At 39.5% G+C, this 18863-nt stretch overlaps 2 protein-coding genes and 1 non-coding gene across 8 annotated transcripts; 2 read left to right on the top strand and 1 right to left on the bottom strand.

Moving 5' to 3' along the window:
• Window positions 1–9573: 9573 nt before the first annotated feature.
• Window positions 9574–9680, top strand: LOC147940086 (small nucleolar RNA R71). The gene has a single exon (XR_015564852.1). It is a non-coding gene; the product is annotated as a small nucleolar RNA R71 (small nucleolar RNA).
• Window positions 9681–12296: 2616 nt separating this feature from the next.
• Window positions 12297–15167, bottom strand: LOC104707160 (L-ascorbate peroxidase S, chloroplastic/mitochondrial). Of its 6 annotated transcripts, none has more exons than XR_015564280.1 (12): window positions 14599–14977; window positions 14355–14501; window positions 14135–14255; window positions 13934–14034; window positions 13768–13855; window positions 13599–13666; window positions 13424–13510; window positions 13244–13318; window positions 13068–13145; window positions 12869–12973; window positions 12705–12788; window positions 12297–12601 (listed from the first exon to the last, which is right to left on the bottom strand). XR_015564280.1 is itself a non-coding variant. In XM_019228466.2 (12 exons), the coding sequence occupies exons 1-11, from the start codon at window positions 14824–14826 to the stop codon at window positions 12729–12731; spliced, it is 1113 nt and encodes a 370-aa protein (XP_019084011.1). In that variant the 5' UTR covers window positions 14827–15167; the 3' UTR covers window positions 12297–12601; window positions 12705–12728. The 6 variants fall into 6 exon arrangements, 4 of the variants coding, with proteins under 4 accessions (XP_019084011.1, XP_019084010.1, XP_087318781.1 ...); XR_015564279.1 differs by having other exon boundaries at window positions 12705–12780; XM_019228466.2 differs by having other exon boundaries at window positions 12705–12743; window positions 14599–15167.
• A 2224-nt stretch (window positions 15168–17391) lies between these two features.
• On the top strand, window positions 17392–18637 carry LOC104707159 (uncharacterized). The gene has a single exon (XM_010423443.2). The coding sequence runs from the start codon at window positions 17468–17470 to the stop codon at window positions 18395–18397; it is 930 nt and encodes a 309-aa protein (XP_010421745.2). The 5' UTR covers window positions 17392–17467; the 3' UTR covers window positions 18398–18637.
• Window positions 18638–18863: the final 226 nt, after the last annotated feature.

The raw sequence follows: 18863 nt of genomic DNA, 5'->3' as shown, positions 1-18863 counted from the left end.
TGCTTAACCATGACTAAGCCATTATCCATCCCTCTGATACACTGCTAAGATATTCTTGTGTCTGACCTTTAACATTGTCACGCACTGGTCGTACATCACCCCATAGGAATGGATTGTCTGGCACTACTACTCCCCTGGTTATAGCACTGACATCATCACCTAAGACGTCCTGATCCTGCAATTACTCGTCTAGCTCTATCCCAAGTCCAAAACCTTTATGTTACATCCTCTCCACCCTTCCTTTGTAAGGATCTCATTCAGGCGAGTATTCTTTGTTAATCTGTTATGTCCACTCGTTAAAATTATAATCTAGCTCATCCTCAGAGCCCCCCAATGTTTCACCTCCTAGGTCAGCATAGTCTAACATCTAGGCTGGACCCTCATATTCTATTTGGGGTGAAGTTCCTGTCAAGTTTCTCAATATCGAACCCAGTGGACCATTTGCATCTTCATACAATTCGACTAACATGTCAACTGCTTCCTGTTCAATGTCCCCCTCCACAATATTTCCACGAGTATTAGACCATTCCACAATATCATCAATTGACGTCTTCGAATCACCTTCTTTTTTTTTCCTTGGTTTCCTCTTCTCTTTTACTCCTTTCCTCGTCCCATTCTTGTACCTAAGCTTGAATCATTTCCCCACTCGTCGTCTGATTCCTTGTGTAACTTACCTCACGGTGGGCTTCTTCAACATTTCTCAAATACTCTAACAAAATTTCATCATCATCGTCCATAGTTGCACCTTCTTTATTAACACTCATATTTGCTTCGACAAATAAATTGTTGTCCTCTAACAAGATGAACAAGAAGTTCGATTCACCAAGTTCGATTCACCGTTCTGTCAACACGTTATAGACAATGAGAGTTCACCACCAAAAGATAACATGTTGTTCACTGTTCTTTCCACATTTGGTAGACAACATGATTTGTCCACCCTCGACCAAGTTTTCCACACTGTTCTTCTCACCCGCGGTAGACAACATGGTTTGTCTGTCGTCGGTTGTCAACACGTTTTTCTTGTTCATTGAAACATACAAATACGGACCACCACACTCTTCATTCTTCACTTTAAACTGTTCAAACCCAACATTATTGTCTACTGAAACAGGGGGCATCTTACCTTGTGTGAAGACAATTGTGTCTCCTGGATGCCAAAAGCTTAACTCTATGTTACTTTCCTCTGGTTTGACACCCAACAACTCTCTTATATTTGCCTTTAACCCTACAAAAGTTGTCTCTCTGTCGATAAACAAAAATCTTGGCATTTGCCCATGACGGACAGAAAACTTCCACACCTCAGTATCTGAATATGTCCATTTACCAACAAGAACACACTCTGTCGTCCATCTACAGAAACATGAAAAACATTTTTAACCACAATTAATGCAATTTTAGCTTTTTTCCCCCAACCATAAACAACATTCTTTCGCAACCGGCCAAATTAAATGCTACAACATGTTTCTTTGGCAAACGCCCATATTAAATGCGAAGACATACCTCCGATTTTCCGACAACCACCAACTCCACTTTCTGTTCACCAATCGCGTTCTTCAGATCTATTTAAGTTTACTCCTAAACAATGACATCATTAACTACCATTAACTCTTTTTTAATACACTAAAACACTTAATTGAACGAGGCTTATTGTCATGAATGCATATCCCATCAGTATTAACATCGGCCATTTGAATCCGCTCGCCTCTGTTATTCTCTTCTTTTAATTAAGGGATACTGATAAACAGATTTTCACCCAGGGTATCAATTCCCTATGCAGTTGTAGTACAAAGGGTTATCAATCCAAATAGTTGTCTATTGCTAGCAGGAAGGATATGATCAGAACAGTGCAAGTCAAGCCAAGCAAATAGGGTTTTGATCTAACAATCCTAAAATAACTAAAAGTAAAGAATATAAACAAGAAACCACACGACCTAAGCACTCGATGCAAGCATTCGAGTACAGGATCGGGTGGGGTGATCGAGTAAGCAAATGGGATATGAACAACTCGAGGTGTTACTCGATGCAGGTTATCGTGTATCTGATCGGGTAAGGGATCGAGTAATGAAAGAAAATGTAAACAATTAAAATGTGAACGCTTCTAAGGATGAGGTAATCGAATCCTAAGTATTCTTGACTGGTACAGATGCCTTACATGCCTGAAGCAAAGATTTCCTAGACAATGAATCTCTAAACCTTGTTACCACACTCTCGCACTAGCAACAATCAACCTTGATCACTCCCCTACCCAACTCTCGTTGGAGAAACATGACCAAGTAGGCATTAAGATCCGATTCATTATTATCAGTAAACCCCTTACTCATCTAATCTCTTAGGCTAAGTGAGTAAACCTCTAACATTGGTTGATTCAAGCATCTCATCTACACCTCTCGGTGGTAAAATACCTTAGATCTAATCTCAACCTCTCGGTCTGTTGACAGCATTAAGAACACCAACCTAGAAGGAAATCTATCAAACGTATACAATCAAGCTAAGGCATCCTAACCGATCAAGAACACAAAATCATCTATCCCATCCCTAGAAACTTTACTACACTACTCGGACATAATAACAAGAAACATAACAACGAATAAGAATGAAAATTGCATTATAACAAATGGTAGAGTAGAGTAGAAAGAATACATGATAGAAATCTAAAGAAACGATTAAAAGTATGAAATAAAATGTAAAACAAAAAGGGAAACATGTTTGAGTCGCTCAATTCTCTCACAGAAGCTCTCGCTCTCTGGTTTGAGGGTCTGCGGCGTGCTAGTTTGCGAGCTAGGAGAGGAGGGATTTATATATGGAAACCACTTTGACCTAGCTTCCCAGACCTGCCCGATGGTCTACTCGATGGGGTACACGAGGATGAAGTCGGGTTACTTCTCGGGTAGATCTTCGGGTTGTTCTTCCGGCTCTTGGATCCTCCTCGATCGTGTTGGGGTTCGGACTTGTTCTTCCAGCTCGATGGCTCCTTCAGGTACATGCTCGGGTTTGTCCTTGTTTTCCCTATTTTAGGCTCTTAAGCACCTGTTTTCATCCAAAACATGCAAATGCAAAAATGCAACACCCTAAATGGCCTAAAAGTGAATTCCTACAATAAATGACCTAAAAATGCTAAGTTAAGGGTATGAACAATGCAAAATATGGACAAAAAAAGATGCTAAAAACATGCAAATTAGAGAGTTATCAGACCCCCAAACTTAAATCTTGCTAGTCCTCTAGCAAGGAAGTAAGAGGGTGCGGTTTGAAAGTGGGGACTCATAGCCTTTATATGCTAAGCGAAGGATTCAAGCTATAGTCCTTAAAGATAGTTTAGTGGTGCTAAGATCAATCAACATACTTACAAATATTTTTCTATGCTTATTACCATGCATCGATCTAGTTCAACCTCCAACTAAAAGTAAAGAACATCTCTTTCACATTAAATTAAGTGTTTGGCGAATTCTTGCAAATGGAAGGTGAATCAAGCTCAATCGGTTTCAAGGGTAAGGCTTTTTGGTAAGGTGGTTTCAAAATAAATTCTTTGGGTGGTTTTCTCTCAAAAGAAGGAATGCTAGACAGTTGTGAAAACTATCTAAGATTGAGAACAATTTGGGCATACAAAGCTTAACTCTTGATAATCTACCCTTTTCTTATTCACTTTTTTTTTTTTTTTTTTATATCAAACCCCCTAGAACTACACTACCCACATTCTTGATTTAAACTCTCTTTTTTTTTTACTCCCTAAGGTTTAGACTTTAAACTTCTAGCTCTCTACTCTTTTTTTTTTCTTTTCTTTCTTTGCTAAACTCCTAATATGTATATATATATATATATAAATTTTCTTTCTTTCTAGGAGACTATAGCAAGATTTCTTCTCTCTTTTTTTTTTTAAATTTTTATTTTATTTTAGAGACTTAGAGCTAATTGATTCTAACCTTAGGGACTCCTATTTTTTTATTCCTCAACCCAACCCCAAATAAACATTCTAACCACCTATCTTTCAAAACAGAATCTATTTGCTAGTTCAAACTCTAACTTAGCTAAATCAAGAGGCAGTTCTTTGTCATTCTCAATACTCTCAAGGTTTCACAACCTATAGCACAATGAAAAAGGCCTCACTCAACAATTCACAACAAGGTTTGAAAGAAAGGTTTGGGTTCATGGGTAGGACAAAAAAATTGGGTTAAACGAAAAAGATTGGTGAAATGGAATGTCAACCCGAGTTTAGAGTTACCATGAGCAAGACAATTGAAGTTCAAATTAAATCCAATAATATAGAGATGTTCTAATGTTCAAACAAGTGGAGGAAGCATTCAAAAGACACAAGGTTCTAAGCAAAGATTTTTTATTTTTTTCCAAAGATTGATCTAGCAAAAATGAACTGTGACTAAGGGCTATAGCTTCAATCCTAAGGTTTGATTTTAAACAAGGTTGTTTTAATCATTGACCCCTAAGATGCATATGCAACAATCCTATATGAAACAAACTAGACTCAATCCTAATATGTAAATGCAACTACATGAACACACTTTTTTTTTTTTTTTTTTTTTTTTTAAAAAAATCTTTAAATTTTTTTTTTTAAAAAAAATCTTTAATTTTTTTTTTTTTTTTTGGGTTTTTCAATGCACATAGATGCAAACTCAAATGAATAAAACTAGCATGCAAATTTAAAATAAGAAAATAAAATACAATGTTAAAAATATTCTAGGACCCTCCCCCAAACTTAAATTACACAGTCTCTGTGTAAATAAAAGTTGGAAAAAGAATCGAAAAATCACACAAAATGAAATAAGCTAAATGCAATGTTATTTACAAAGATCGGATGAAAGTGGTACCTCATGGGTTGGTGAAGAAGGAGGTTGCAGCGGCCTTCATACTCGCCAACGTGTAGCCATGGTCGTCTCCGGTTTCAGCAGGCGCCGGTGTTTGCTCGTCAGAGAACTCGGTGATATGCACAGACGACTTACTCGGACCAGCATCCGAGGGGTTGATCGAGGGTGGGATCGCGTAACTCATCGGGTAGGGCATCGGGTAGTATGACGGGTATGGCGGAAGAGGTCTTGAATGATCACCCATGTAGCCACTCGCAGGCTGCATCGTGTATGTCATCATGAATGGTATCTGGTAAGTCGGAGGGAAGAGTCCCGAGTAATCACCCGACTGGGTGCTCGATGGGTGCATCGGATAAGGCATCGTGTATCCCATCGTGTTCGACGTCAGATAGGCATCTGAATGGCTTCTCCGCGCTACTTCTGGTCGGGTGATGTTCTCCTTGGCTTGGGGCTCATATGATGATGCTTGGTAAGGTTCTGGAGGTGGCAGTCCTCGAGTTCCTCCTAGCGGTCCGCTTCTCCCCATCCAAGTTGGTGCATGTGCCGAGGTAGGAGCTGAGGCACAGCTTGCCTTGTCTTGCAGCTCCTTGATCTGACCTCCCATAGTCGTCACCGAACCTGTAAGGTCCTTTACCTTCTTCACCAAAAACTTGTTCATCCTCTTCAGCCATCCGATCCTCTTGTGGGCTTCCCTCACTCCGACCGGTTGCTTTTGAGAGCAAACACACTCCTCAAAATGGAAATTTCCGAGCTATCTCTCTGTCTCTGCCCGGTTTCCTCTCTCTTCTCAGCTTCGGACTCCTCCTCTGGATTGTACAGCTCCTCCAAAGGTGGTGCAAAGTCGATGTTGTCTCCCAGCCGAACCTTGGTGCACATGACATTAGGTAGGATCATTTGGGAAGCTCCGGCGGTTGGATGGACGAACTTGAAAAGCATCATATCATTAGGCCTCTCATGGGCCAAAAATCTCGCCAGCACGAGGTAATCTGCATCCAGCCATCTCGGTTCGTGCACTATTCCCTTCAAGGGCACATCGCATGCCACCAAGATCGGTGTAATCAGTCCTCCAATGGAGATCTATCCGCCTCCTTCTCTTCTCTTAATCACCCATGACTTGAGGTAGAGGAACTGATCGAGCAGTACAAACACCATACTAGTATCCGCGACATCTTCGACTAGTGGTGTACCATCCCTAGCATTGTCCAAAACTCCACACAATGCAACATCCAGCAGTTGAAGCTCGTGGTCATTCACATTCCCACTCTTTTTTCTAGCAAAAAGAGTGCATGTGAGGGACTTGTGAAAATCCTCAAGATAGGACTCCTTATTTGAGCGAATTTGGAGCTTGTGGATTTGTAGGGGAGCTTGTCTCCTATTGTCAGCCATAGGGACCTCATTTCCTCCTTTGCAACCTCCATTCCTTCTCCACTACCAGCTTTGAAACCATACAGCTTCACCATCTCCTTGAAAGTGAGCCGGTACTCTTTGTTCCTCATAGAGAAGATGATGAACTCGATCCCCCCCATCGGGTAGTAGGGTCGGGTGGTCCTCAAAGTAGTGCAGCTTCAAAGTTGAGAGAAAGTGGACCGTCTAATCCTCATAGGCTTCAAGGTGAGCTCGCATCATATGGCCCAGGTGGCACATGTCGAACAGAAACTCAACATCTCTAGCGATGCCCAACTGCTTCATTGTCTCACGGTGAGGGTATCGGGTACCAACAAAGCTCATCTTCCGGAAAACTTTGAAGAGTCTTGCCGGAGTCTCCACCTCCTTCTGCTTCAGCCTCCGCGAGGCTTGGCGTGTTCTCTCTCTCTGCTCCTCTTCTCTCTCTCGGTTCTCCTCCTCTGCGTCTTGATCCTCTTCCTCAGATGCTCTCTCAGCTACCCTCTCAGCCTTCTCTGAATCCGGTCTCTTCCCTCTTGAAATCGCAGCTCTGCTCCTTGATCGAGAGGTTTGGATCTCCCCTTGCTCTTCTCCACCAGCATCAGAATCGACCTCCATGGGGTCGGTAATGGTTCTTTCAGACGTAGATAGGTCCCTACGTCGAGGAGATCGGCGAACAACACTCGCCATTGGACTAGGTGAGCGAACTCGATGGTCTACACGATCGGTTGCTCGAGCACCGGATCGGGTGACAGATCGGGTTGAACATCGGGTTAGGGAGGCAAAACATCCAGCCTGCGTTTGGGAATGCGGAACGTTTCCTCTCCCTTGAAACTCTCGGGGTTCGGCGGTATCAACTCCGGTTGTAGCAGCCGTGGAGGTTGATCTTCTTCCCTTCCTTTGGTAGGTTTTCGCGTGTGACTCCATGTTCGAATCCTTGAGAAGAAAAAGCTAAGCTTCGAGGTTAATAGGATTAGTTCCCAAAGAAAATCAAATAAGACTTGAGATTTAGAGAGAATAGAAACTATGGAAACTTAAAGCTCTAGGGTTGAGAGAAGACTTATCGGTGATAATGAGGGAGAAGGGTTTCGAAACCCTTAAGTAGGCTAGGGTTTGGTTGGTGGGCTTCACCGAGAGTGGGCTTGGCTTGTGGAATTCGGAATCCACCCGCCACTCGAGCAGGGACACGATCAAGCGCGTCGAGTACGGTGTCGGGTTGACCCTCGGGTTTCCCAATTTCCTCTTTTACTTTTCCTTTTTTTTTTTTTTTTTTTTTTTCTTTTATGAAAATTCAAAAATAGAAATGAGATAAAACAAATAAATCAAAATTAAAACAAAGCAAAAGACACTTTTGGGACTTCCTCCCAAGTGAGCTTGTTTAAAGTCGCTAAGGTTGACTCTTCATGCTCTTTAAGCATGGGTTCTTTCAGGGAGAGGTTCTGGGATCCTCTCCACTGTAGCAGGCCGGTTCAACAGATTCTCCAGGTTTTTTCCAGGTTCTAAGGCAAATGTGGTGTTGACCTCCTCAAGATGTTTGACTTTCCTCTGCTTAGTCTTAGTGGAAAAAGCTTGACCATCAATGGTTGGCCTCTTAATTTCCTTCTTCACATCAAACTCCATCTCAAAGTGGTCACCATGCTCTATTCTGATCTTGCCTTGCTTTACCTCAATCACAGCACCAAATGTTGCCAAGAATGGTCTTCCTAGGATCAGTGGATCGTATGGTTCTTTATCCATGTCAAGGATCATAAAATCAGTAGGGACTTCCACTCTTCCAATCCTGAGAGGCAGATTTTCCAGGATCCCAATCATATGCCTCACCGTTCTATCAGCCAGAACCAAATACAGATTACTTGGTTTAAAACTGGTGAATCCCATCTTGTTGGCTACTGACAGCGGCATAATGCTAACTGAAGCTCCAAGGTCGCACAAACAATTCTTGAAGATCCGAAGTCCTATCGAGCATGGTAAAGTAAAAGAGCTAGGATCTTCCAATTTTTCCTCGATTCGCAGCTCAGGATCCAAGCACACTCCACTCCTGAGAATTTCAAACCCAACTTCTTTAACAGCTTCCTTAACCTCATTCTCCAATCGAGCTGCTTCCTTGGTAGCTTCCTCCTGAAGTTTGTGTGGTGGCAAAAGCTTAGGTGGTGGAGCTTTACGCTTTGCCATACGCTTTGCAAGCGCCTTCAGCTGGATGTCAAGTGCAACATTGAACCTTTCCTCTAGCTCCCCTTCCGCTGGTACGGGTAGTTGAGGCTGATCTCTTGTTTCAACATCTACTCGATGTATCATCCGATCACCATCATCGGGTAGGTCATTGGGTTCAGCTTTGGGTGGTTCTTCAATTTGTGATTCTCGAACCAGTGCTCGATCATCAACTCGATCAGTCTCCTCGGGTGAAAGCTCGGGTTCATACTCAGATATATAGTATTTGGCCTCATTTATCATTGGGTGATCCATATCCTCCCCATCTTGATCATCACTGTCCTCAGTGAGGTAATCCTCATAGTCATCATCAAGGAAGATGGCTTGGGCAGTGGCATAATCCTTAGGGTTTTGAACAGCCTTTCTTGGGAGTTGGTTAATCTTTGGGGCCGGTTGGTTGTTGTGGTGGCCTTCGAGGTATCTAACCTTAGTGTTGAGCGATTCGTACTTGGCATTCAAATCATTGTATCCTGAGTCGATCTTGTTGCTCATCTCTGCAAACCGTTTTGCGATGTCCATAGATGTTGAAGCCTGATTCTAAATCATCTGCTGAATGAGGCCGCGTAACTCAGCTTCTTGTGATTGGTTCTGCGGACCTTGAGGTTGTTGGAATCCAGGTGATTGGTTGTAGTTTCTAGAGTATTGTTGCTTAGGTGCATAACCTTGGTTGTACTGGACAAAAGGCTTCTGTTGTACCTGGTTCCCTTGAACTGCAGATGGGTAAGTTTGGTCCTAAGGATTGGCAACATTCGGGTTCCAATAAGATAGATTCGGATTCGGCTTGTAATTGTTGTACCCTTTGTTGTAACCTCCCTGATTGTTGATGTAGTGAACATCATCTATCTGTATAGTCTCCCCATCTTGTTGTAGAAACTGCTCTTCCTCTGATATTGAATGAACATGCTTCTGCTGGTTGAGGAGCTTGTCGAGCTTGTCATTGAGGGCTTGCATGTCCCTCTTGTACTTTGCATCTTCCTCTCCTGTAGATCGCACAGAGCGATCTTATTCCTCATTGTAATTGCCATCAGATTGAGCCAAGTTCTCCACTAGGTCCCAACCTTCATCAACATCCTTGTTGAGGAAGTTACCATTGCTTGCGGTGTCCAACAACATCCGTATCTTGGGTACCACTCCTCTGTAAAGTGTGCTCAGCAATGAAGCATTGCTAAAACCATGATGAGGACATCGGGTAGTGTATCCCTTAAAACGTTCCAAAGCTACACTAAACGCTTCATTGTTCTTCTGTACAAAGCTTGAAATGTCATTTCGCAGCCTTGCGGTTCTAGAGTTGGAGAAGAATTTGTCCAGGAATGCCTTCTTGCACGCTTCCCAAGTGGTGATGGACTCCTTGGGGAGTGATTTCTCCCAGATGTGTGCCTTGTCTCCCAAAGAGCATGGGAAAAGTCTGAGTTTGAATCCATCCTCACTAACTCCATTGATCTTGGTGAGGCTACAGAGCCTATCAAATTCATCCAGATGATCCAATGGGTCCTCCATTGGCAATCCATGAAACTTATTACTCTGTATCATCTGGATGAGACTACTCTTGATCTCAAAATTGTTGTTCTGCACAGCAGGTGGCACAATGCCATTCGTTTGAGTATGAGTGGATGGAGCATCGCCTGCTCCTATGTTGGTCCTTGCTTGAGGAGCTGGTGGACCGTTCTGATTATATATTATCTCCTCAATGATTGCTGGTTCTGGTTGAGCTTGTTGTTGTCTGAGTAGCCTTGGTCTGTCAATGTTGTCGATGAAAGGACTCAGGTTCTGGCTACCTCTGGATCGTGTTTGCATGCACAGGTAGGTGTCCGAGTGTGTACACGAGAGTCTACTCGATCCAGGTGATCGAGTGACGGGTCGGGTGGGTGCTCGGGTTGTACCTGAGATTCAAAACAAACAAGAGCGAAAGCAAACAAGTCTGATTTCGAACCAATATAAACAAAAAGAACTTGATCGAGCTAGTGCTGAAATCCTAAACGTAGCAAAATGAAATCAATCAAATGGCAACGACGCCAAATTGATAAACAGGTTTTCACCCAGGGTATCAATTCCCTATGCAGTCGTAGTACAAAGGGTTATCAATCCAAATGGTTGTCTATTGCTAGCAGGAAAGATATCATCAGAACAGTGCAAGTCAAGCCAAGCAAATAGGGTTTTGATCTAACAATCCTAAAATAACTAAAAGGAAAGAATATAAACAATAAACACGACCTAAGCACTCGATGCAAGCATTCGAGTATAGGATTAGGTGGGGTGATCGAGTAAGCAAATGGGATATGAACAACTAGAGGTGTTACTCGATGCAGGTTATTGTGTACCTGATCGGGTAAGGGATCGAGTAATGAAAGAAAATGTAAACAATTAAAATGCGAACGCTTCTAAGGATGAGGTAATCAAATCCTAAGTATTCTTGACTGGTACAGATGCCTTACATGCCTCAAGCAAATATTTCCTAGACAATGAATCTCTAAACCTTGTTACCACACTCTCGCACTAGCAACAATCAACCTTGATCACTCCCCTACCCAACTCTCGTTGGAGAAACATGACCAAGCAGGCATTAAGATCCGATTTATTATTGTCAGTAAACCCCTTACTCATCTAATCTCTTAGGCTAAGTGAGTAAACCTCTAGCATTGGTTGATTCAAGCATCTCATCTACACCTCTCGGTGGTAAAACACCTTAGATCTAATCTCAACCTCTCGGTCTGTTGACATCATTAAGAACACCAACCTAGAAGGAAATCTATCAAACGTATACAATCAAGCTAAGGCATCCTAACCGATTAAGAACACAAAATCATCTATCCCATCCCTAGAAACTTTACTACACTACTCAGACATAATAACAAGAAACATAACAACGAATAAGAATGAAAATTGCATTATAACAAACGGTAGAGTAGAGTGGAAAGAATACAGGATAGAAATCTAAAGAAACGATAAAAGTATGAAATAAAATGTAAAACAAAAAGGGAAAAATGTTTGAGTCGCTCAATTCTCTCACAGAAGCTCTCGCTCTCTGGTTTGAGGGTCTGCGGCGTGCTAGTTTGCGAGCTAGGAGAGGAGGGATTTATATATGGAAACCCCTTTGACCTAGCTTCCCAGACCTGCCCGATGGTCTACTCGATGGGGTACACGAGGATGAAGTCGGGTTACTCCTCGGGTAGATCTTTGGGTTGTTCTTCCGGCTCTTGGATCCTCCTCGATCGTGTTGGGGTTCGGACTTGTTCTTCCAGCTCGATGGCTCCTTCGGGTACATGCTCGGGTTTGTCCTTGTTTTTCCCCATTTTTGGCTCTTAAGCACATGTTTTCATCCAAAACATGCAAATGCTAAAATGCAACACCTTCGTCATTTTCTCATCCCCTAAAGATAGAAATTGACATTTTTCACAAGGCAATAATCAAACTGGCATTTCTAAAAAGTTTTTTCTCGAAACTGGCATTCTTGGCCAAATTCCCTTTAGAGATTCTGAGTTTGAAATCTTTCAAATGATTAAAAAATAACAAAAAAAACAAAAATTGTTTTTATGACTTTGAATATTTGATCATACAAAAACAACTTAGGTTAAGTATAAATTTATTAGATCATTGCCACATTGGCCATCCAGTCACCAGAATTCATAGTTAGTTAATTTTTATTTGGTTTAATTTTGATTAAGCAAGTTAAATGCAATTTAATATAGTTAGGTTATTTGAATATTTTGTTTGTTCAGTGTGTAAATGCAATGCTACTTTGTTCGCATAGAAAAAGACACGATTGGAATTGTTGAATGTGATATAGCCCCTTTTCCACTTCGATTAGTGTTTAGCTTTTTTTGACAAACTATTAGTGTTTAGTTTAAATACTTAAATCTATATATGGGTGCTTGAACAAAAAAACAAAAAAAAAACTATAACATGAGTATTTTATTCAGTGCCAGAACAAAACTTGTATGAATTTTGGATAATCGTTACCGCAATTTATTACAAGGAAAAACATCAGAAAGCCCAAAACCATTATGACAATTGAACCCTAAAAAGTGAAAACGATCAAAATACTTTCGGCTAAACAAAATCAACCAAAAGATATCTGCAAAAGCACTCAAGAGTAAAAGTTCTCCGACAAATTTCTTTCTCAACATCATCACTTCCTCGATTCGTCCCTTTTCTTCTTTGACATTATTGAACTACGTTTTCCAAAATCACAAGTCCAGCTTGAAAGAGGTAAAACCAGAGAGAGACAGAAAAAAACGTTGTGAACACTTGGAATTTTTGATCGATGACCGCAAAATAAATATTAAGAAGAAGAAAGCTTACTGGACGAGTAAGTTAGGTGCCCCATCAGATAACGATACCCTAAACAAAAGATTCATACTGATCAGTTCTTATGCCCCTGCACTACTGTCCTTTAAGATTAATGTCTTTTAAGATCATCTTCATAATGATGGTAGTCTAATGATAGAAATATAAGGACTACAAACCTCAGGAGGGTTAAATTGTGCTCCAAGATTGCTGAGCTTCGCATGGGCTACAGCGTAATCCTTGAAGAATGCATCCTGATCTGCAGCATACTTCTCAGCATATACCTGCAATTGCATTGCAGTTTTCAGTTTTAAAGGAAATGATTCGGCAAGTTCATTAGTATGGATGTGTATTTTTAACCTCAGTGTCTTATTTTACCTTGAAAGAAGAATCTTCAAAGATGGCAGCATCAGTGGGTAGGACAAGGAGATCTTCTTCTCTCTTTTCCTTGATTTCCTGTTACAACAGTTATATTAATAACAGACATTAAAAAACGGAAAAATGAAGACTTTCATAACAAAGAGTGAAGAAAGAGTTAAGTTCTGAAACGCAACCGTGAAGTAAGAATTATCAAACTTCAGCCACTCGGGTGTCCATGACTGTCCTCCTGGTGCCCCAGGTCCCTCTTTCTATAATGCAAAGAATAACACATGTAAGAACTAAACATTCAAAATGTACTCCATTTACGTTTTGCAGTACCATATCTTACAATACATTTAAGAACTGGATTATACCGTGTACTTCGTCTCTGGCTTCCCCCACCCGCTACGTTCTGGCCTAGATCTTCCCAAGGTGTGAGCACCAGATAATGCAACAATATCCTGCAGTCACAAAAGCCTTTCGATATAGATCATTCTCTTTTATTAATTGATATTTCATAACTCAATAAAAAAATTCGACGGCAATCACCTTGTCATCTAGTCCCATTCTGTAAAAAACTTCTCTGAGATGATTAGCAGGTGAAGGAGGACCGGCATCTATAGAACAAACATACAGCATCTGTAATTAGTAAAACTTAGGTATACTGATGTAACCAATGAACATCCACCAACGCTGGAAATAAAGACACTATATAAACCTGGGAGCCTTCCTTCTTCAGGACAATCCTCAGGACCAGATGCATCAACTCTTCCATATTTCATAGGTATTTTAGGTCCTCCAGCTTCCTGAAATATTCCGAAAAAACTTTATAGTAAATGTTTTCAAAACCACTAGAAACTAGGTTACAGAATTATCAACCTCACCTCAATAGCAGTAGCACTAGCCAATTGGAATAAGTCAGCATAAGTGATCCCAGAGTATTTTTCTTTGATATCCTTAATCAAGTTTAAAGCATTCACAAGACCTAATAATAAAAGCAACAAACAAAGCTTATAAGCAAATAAACGAAACAAACAAGTGTAAAAAGATGCTAACTAACACATATGGTATCAAGTGATATTTACCAGCATTAGCAGCATGCTTAAGCTCAATATCGAATCTGAGACTTCCATTAGCTCCACCTCTTTGTGGCCATTCTTTGATGTTCTTGTTGTACGTACCAGCATCATGCCACCCTAATCGAACCTTTGATTCAATCACAGCACAGACATAAAGATCAAAATCAATTAAACGTAGCAATTTCTTAGGAATCAGAGAAGTTTTTTTTTTTTTTTTTTAACGCACCAAAATTGGATGGCAGAATTTGGAGTTGAGAAGCTCTTTGATGTCTTCTCTAGCATTCTTCAACTGATCAGGATCCGAAGAAGCTGAACATTTCGTAGCGGCGGTGGAGCTAAAGCTCCGATTCACCGACGCAACTCGACATCTCTTCTGAAATTCAACAGATATGAATCAAATTAAGTCGTAAGATTATAGAATATGACTAAATCAGGCTACGATTTTGAAGAGAGAGAGAGTGAAAGCATACCTGAGAGAAGGATGAAGAAGAGAGAAGTGGAGAAGAGACGAGGGATCTGGCGAATGAGAGGGAAGTAGAAGCGGAGAGAGTGAGTGTAGATCTGGAGGAGGAGTAGCGGAGGAGACGAGAAGCAGCGGTGGTAGTGCGGAGAGAAGAAGACATGGTTGTGGTGGATTTGGGAGGAGGAGAAAGGAGGAAGCTGCCGTTGTTGAGTGTGAGAGACACACGCCCTGCCATTTTGGGGGTATAACAGTAATTTTGGTTTTGGAAGAGTCGGCTGAGATTAGCGGCAATGGATACGGCCACGCCGATAAGGGTTTTTGTGTTAAATTAGGTTCACCAACCCACTAAATGCAATGCACATTGTTTTATTTCTTCTTTAAGAGTTAATTAGGTAGATGATTAGGAGATACTGTATTAGCTATGAGACTTCACTGATCATATGGATAAAATATAGACAAAAATCAAAACCATAAACAAAGCTTGGTTGACAGTAATCTGAGATCTTAGGTTTTAATAAAATGATTTTTTTTTTGTGAAAAAAAAACAGATGTCTATCATATATTATAAATCGATTTAAGGACTTATGTGTTTGACGTTACTGTTTTACTAACTGAGATTTAAGAAAAAAAACCCCGTGGGTACCATAGTTTTATAGGGTAAACCCGAGTAATACTTTATTAATTTGGGTACCTATCCAATTTAAACCCATATTTTTTTGTTACAGAAAACAGGTCCCTAAACTTGATTTTAAAGACGGGTCCCGGGTACCCAATGGGTTTTAACCCATCTTTAACATCCTTAGTCTTCAGTTTATTCGGTTAGTTTGGTTCTTTGGTTCTTTTAAGTTTTGAAAATATTGTCGAAATTAACTGCCAAAAATTTCGGTTCGATTTCTCTCGCAATTTCTTTTTTAAATTTGAAAACCCAAATTTTGATTTTTTTTAAAAAAAAAAATCTGATTTTTCCATTATTTTGAGATAATTTTGGTTAGATTGAGGTAGTTCGGTTCGATTTGGTTTGGTTATTAACAAAAAGTTGTTTAGGTTTTTTTGTAAAACCAGTTTAATTGTGGTATACTATTATGGTTTAAAATAATATATATTTATTAGTATTACTTAATTTCAAATATTGTCGATCACTTGATGATTCATAACCTAAACCTAACCGACCAACCAGGATTCGCTTCGGTTAGTTATTACAGCTCTAAGATAATCTCCTATATAATAAAATGGAAGTACGTTAAATATAAGTTGGTTACAAGATAAGTTATACATTAAATATAGGTTGGTTACAAAAAAAATGTTACAAATTAATTGGTCAATTTGTGGGCTATATGAATACACTTCAAAATATCACAAAGAATCTTTCACCAAATTAACAATAAACTGGTCATAAAATTAATAGCACAGGTCATATTAAAAAACTTTCACCAAACATGTTCAAAAATTAAAATAAAAACAAACAACAAACATAACCATTTCTGATACATAAAATTACAAAATTAACAATATAAAAACTACAAAATAAGTATTTTTTTTAAGTCATCATATTTAGCATATGATTTTATTGCATACTGTTTTATTAAAAAAAATTTAATAAGAGTTCTAGTTGTACCGAAATAATCTCAGTTGTACATATAAAATCCAGTTGTACCTATGAGATCCATCTGATTTATAAATAATCCGTCTCACACTACATCATGCACAAAGATACTACTATGTATGGTAGGGAATTCAATTTTCAATTCAGAAATAAGTTTCATTCATGTGAAATCTTTGGTGTCTTCCTGAGCTTTTGCAGTACCAAGTTTCTTTTCACAAACTCTAAATTTACAATCAATTTTTTTGATAGTTTTTAATTTTGACTATGTGTGTTTGATTGTCAAGGAGGATGCAAAATATGATGAAAATTGATTAAGATTGTGAAAAAAGGGAGAAGATTTTGGAGAAGTAGAACCAAGAGAAAATAAGAGCAAATAGGAGAAAAAGAGAGAGAGATGAAGTTTTTTGGGTTTTAGATCTGTATAAAATAAAACCAGACTAAAGTAAGTTGTAGATCCATTGATAACTGGATTTGGGTGGAGGATCCGAAAAAGTAGTGGTTGAGTCAGTAAATATTGACAAGTCTTAAGGATTATAAGGTAGTTTCGTAATTTTATGATTAAAAAAAACAGAAAATAAAATAAATATGATAAGGAAGAGATTTGAGAAATGATTTTTTGGTGAAAGGATACAAAAGAATTAAATCTTAAAAAAAACATATCAAACGGTTAGGGTAAGGTACTATTTTCAGTAAATATATTTGAAAATGGGCAGTTGTATACACATATGACATAACGAAATAATATGTTAACGAAGTTATCAACATTTGGCAAATTTACTCAAAAGAAAAGCTGAAAATTATGATTCATGACAAGATCCATGTATAAATCTCCAAGATGCAATATAGAACTACAGTTATACAAATTCTGTGATAGAAAATTCTGAAAGAAATTTTCTTTTAAAAAATGACGTCGAATTAAAACTGAGAACTTCAAACTCAAAGACATATGGTAAGAGGTTTACCAAAGACATATTCTTCTCGGCTTTTTCTTTACATTTAGACAAAATCAGCATAAACTAGTTTGACTTATTAAACAATATAATTTCTCTAGTTAGATGCTTTCATAAACTAGTTTGACTTATTAAACAATATAGTTTCTCTAGTTATACGCTTTCATAAACTTCTGTAAACAAATATTCTAGTTGTTGCAATGTGTGCTATATATAAACTACCTTCTTTAGATTACAATTCATTCAATAACAGATCGGTTTCGAAGTAAGAATCATACTAACAAAAGCTAAGTCTAGAACAAGAGCACACGAATTCAATCAACATGGCCAATCCTAGTAATTGGCCATCTCTTCTTATGTTGGTTCTGGCCTTGTACGCCATTGCTGCTCATACAAGTGCTCAGTACACATACTCTCCACCATCACCACCACCATACGTCTACAATTATCCATCACCACCTCCTCCTTACGTATATAACTCTCCACCATATACTCCATATGTTTACAAGTCTCCACCACCCCCACCTTACGTCTATAGCTCCCCACCACCTCCTCCATATGTTTACAAATCCCCACCACCACCTCCTTATGTCTACAGCTCCCCACCACCTCCTCCATATGTTTACAAGTCTCCACCACCCCCGCCTTACGTCTATAGCTCCCCACCACCTCCTCCATATGTTTACAAGTCTCCACCACCCCCACCTTACGTCTATAGCTCCCCACCACCTCCTCCATATGTTTACAAGTCTCCACCACCCCCGCCTTACGTCTATAGCTCCCCACCACCTCCTCCATATATTTACAAGTCCCCACCACCACCTCCTTATGTCTACAGCTCCCCACCACCTCCCCCATATGTTTACAAGTCTCCACCACCCCCGCCTTACGTCTATAGCTCCCCACCAAGTCCTCCATATGTTTACAAGTCCCCACCACCACCTCCTTACGTCTACAGCTCCCCACCACCTCCTCCAAATTTTTACAAGTCTCCACCACCTCCTCCTTATGTCTATAGCTCTCCACCACCACCTCCATATGTTTACAAGCCACCACCACCTCCTCCTTACGTCTATAGCTCTCCTCCATATGTTTACAAGCCACCACCACCTCCTCCTTACGTCTACAGTTCTCCTCCATATGTTTACAAGCCACCACCACCTCCTCCTTACGTCTACAGCTCTCCTCCATATGTTTACAAGCCACCACCTCCAAGCTACAGTTATAGCTCTCCCCCTCCTCCAAAATACTAAACAAACATATACATGATATATTCGTTTACCAGCCATCATATTCATGGAATTAAATATTTCCTTAATAAATTTTCATATATGAAATGTATTTCTTTGGTTACAACCAAGTGCATTTTTGTTGTTTGATTGCTTCGTTTGATGTTATTTTACTCACTAAAAATCCATGTACTTGTTGTCCATCTTTTATTGTCTAATAAACTCAATGAATTTTATTTTAACAGACTGAAATAAGTCTATTAATCTTCGGGCATCTCAAAGTTTTTCAACTATCATAGTTTATACATGAGATATATATAAACTCTCAAAGTTTCTCTCAACTATAGATTTAAAAACTTTTTCACTCATAAGAAAACAAAGGAAATGTAGCGATAACCTATGTTTCCAAGGAATGTTGATTAGGTTTTAAATAATGAGATTACTTCTTCATACAAGCAATAACCTATATTTTGTTATTTTTATAATACTT

This window comes from Camelina sativa, chromosome 8 (assembly GCF_030686135.1).
Source record: "Camelina sativa cultivar CO46 ecotype springtype chromosome 8, ASM3068613v1".
Taxonomy (NCBI): domain Eukaryota; kingdom Viridiplantae; phylum Streptophyta; class Magnoliopsida; order Brassicales; family Brassicaceae; genus Camelina; species Camelina sativa.
The sequence above is the reverse complement of the archived record's forward strand: the minus strand, read 5'-3'. Positions and strand labels throughout refer to the sequence as shown.

What these genes read in the sequence shown, in the direction of transcription:
- LOC104707159 (XM_010423443.2), top strand. Translation starts at nt 17,468, where the DNA reads ATGGCCAATCCTAGTAATTGGCCATCTCTTCTTATGTTGGTTCTGGCC.
- LOC104707160 (XM_019228465.2), bottom strand. Translation starts at nt 14,826, where the DNA reads ATGGCAGGGCGTGTGTCTCTCACACTCAACAACGGCAGCTTCCTCCTT. An exon ending in TTGAAGATTCTTCTTTCAAG is followed by an intron (nt 12,974 to 13,067) that starts GTAAAATAAGAC and finishes ATGCAATTGCAG; the next exon opens with GTATATGCTGAGAAGTATGC. An exon ending in CACAATTTAACCCTCCTGAG is followed by an intron (nt 12,786 to 12,868) that starts GTTTGTAGTCCT and finishes AAAGGACAGTAG; the next exon opens with TGCAGGGGCATAAGAACTGA.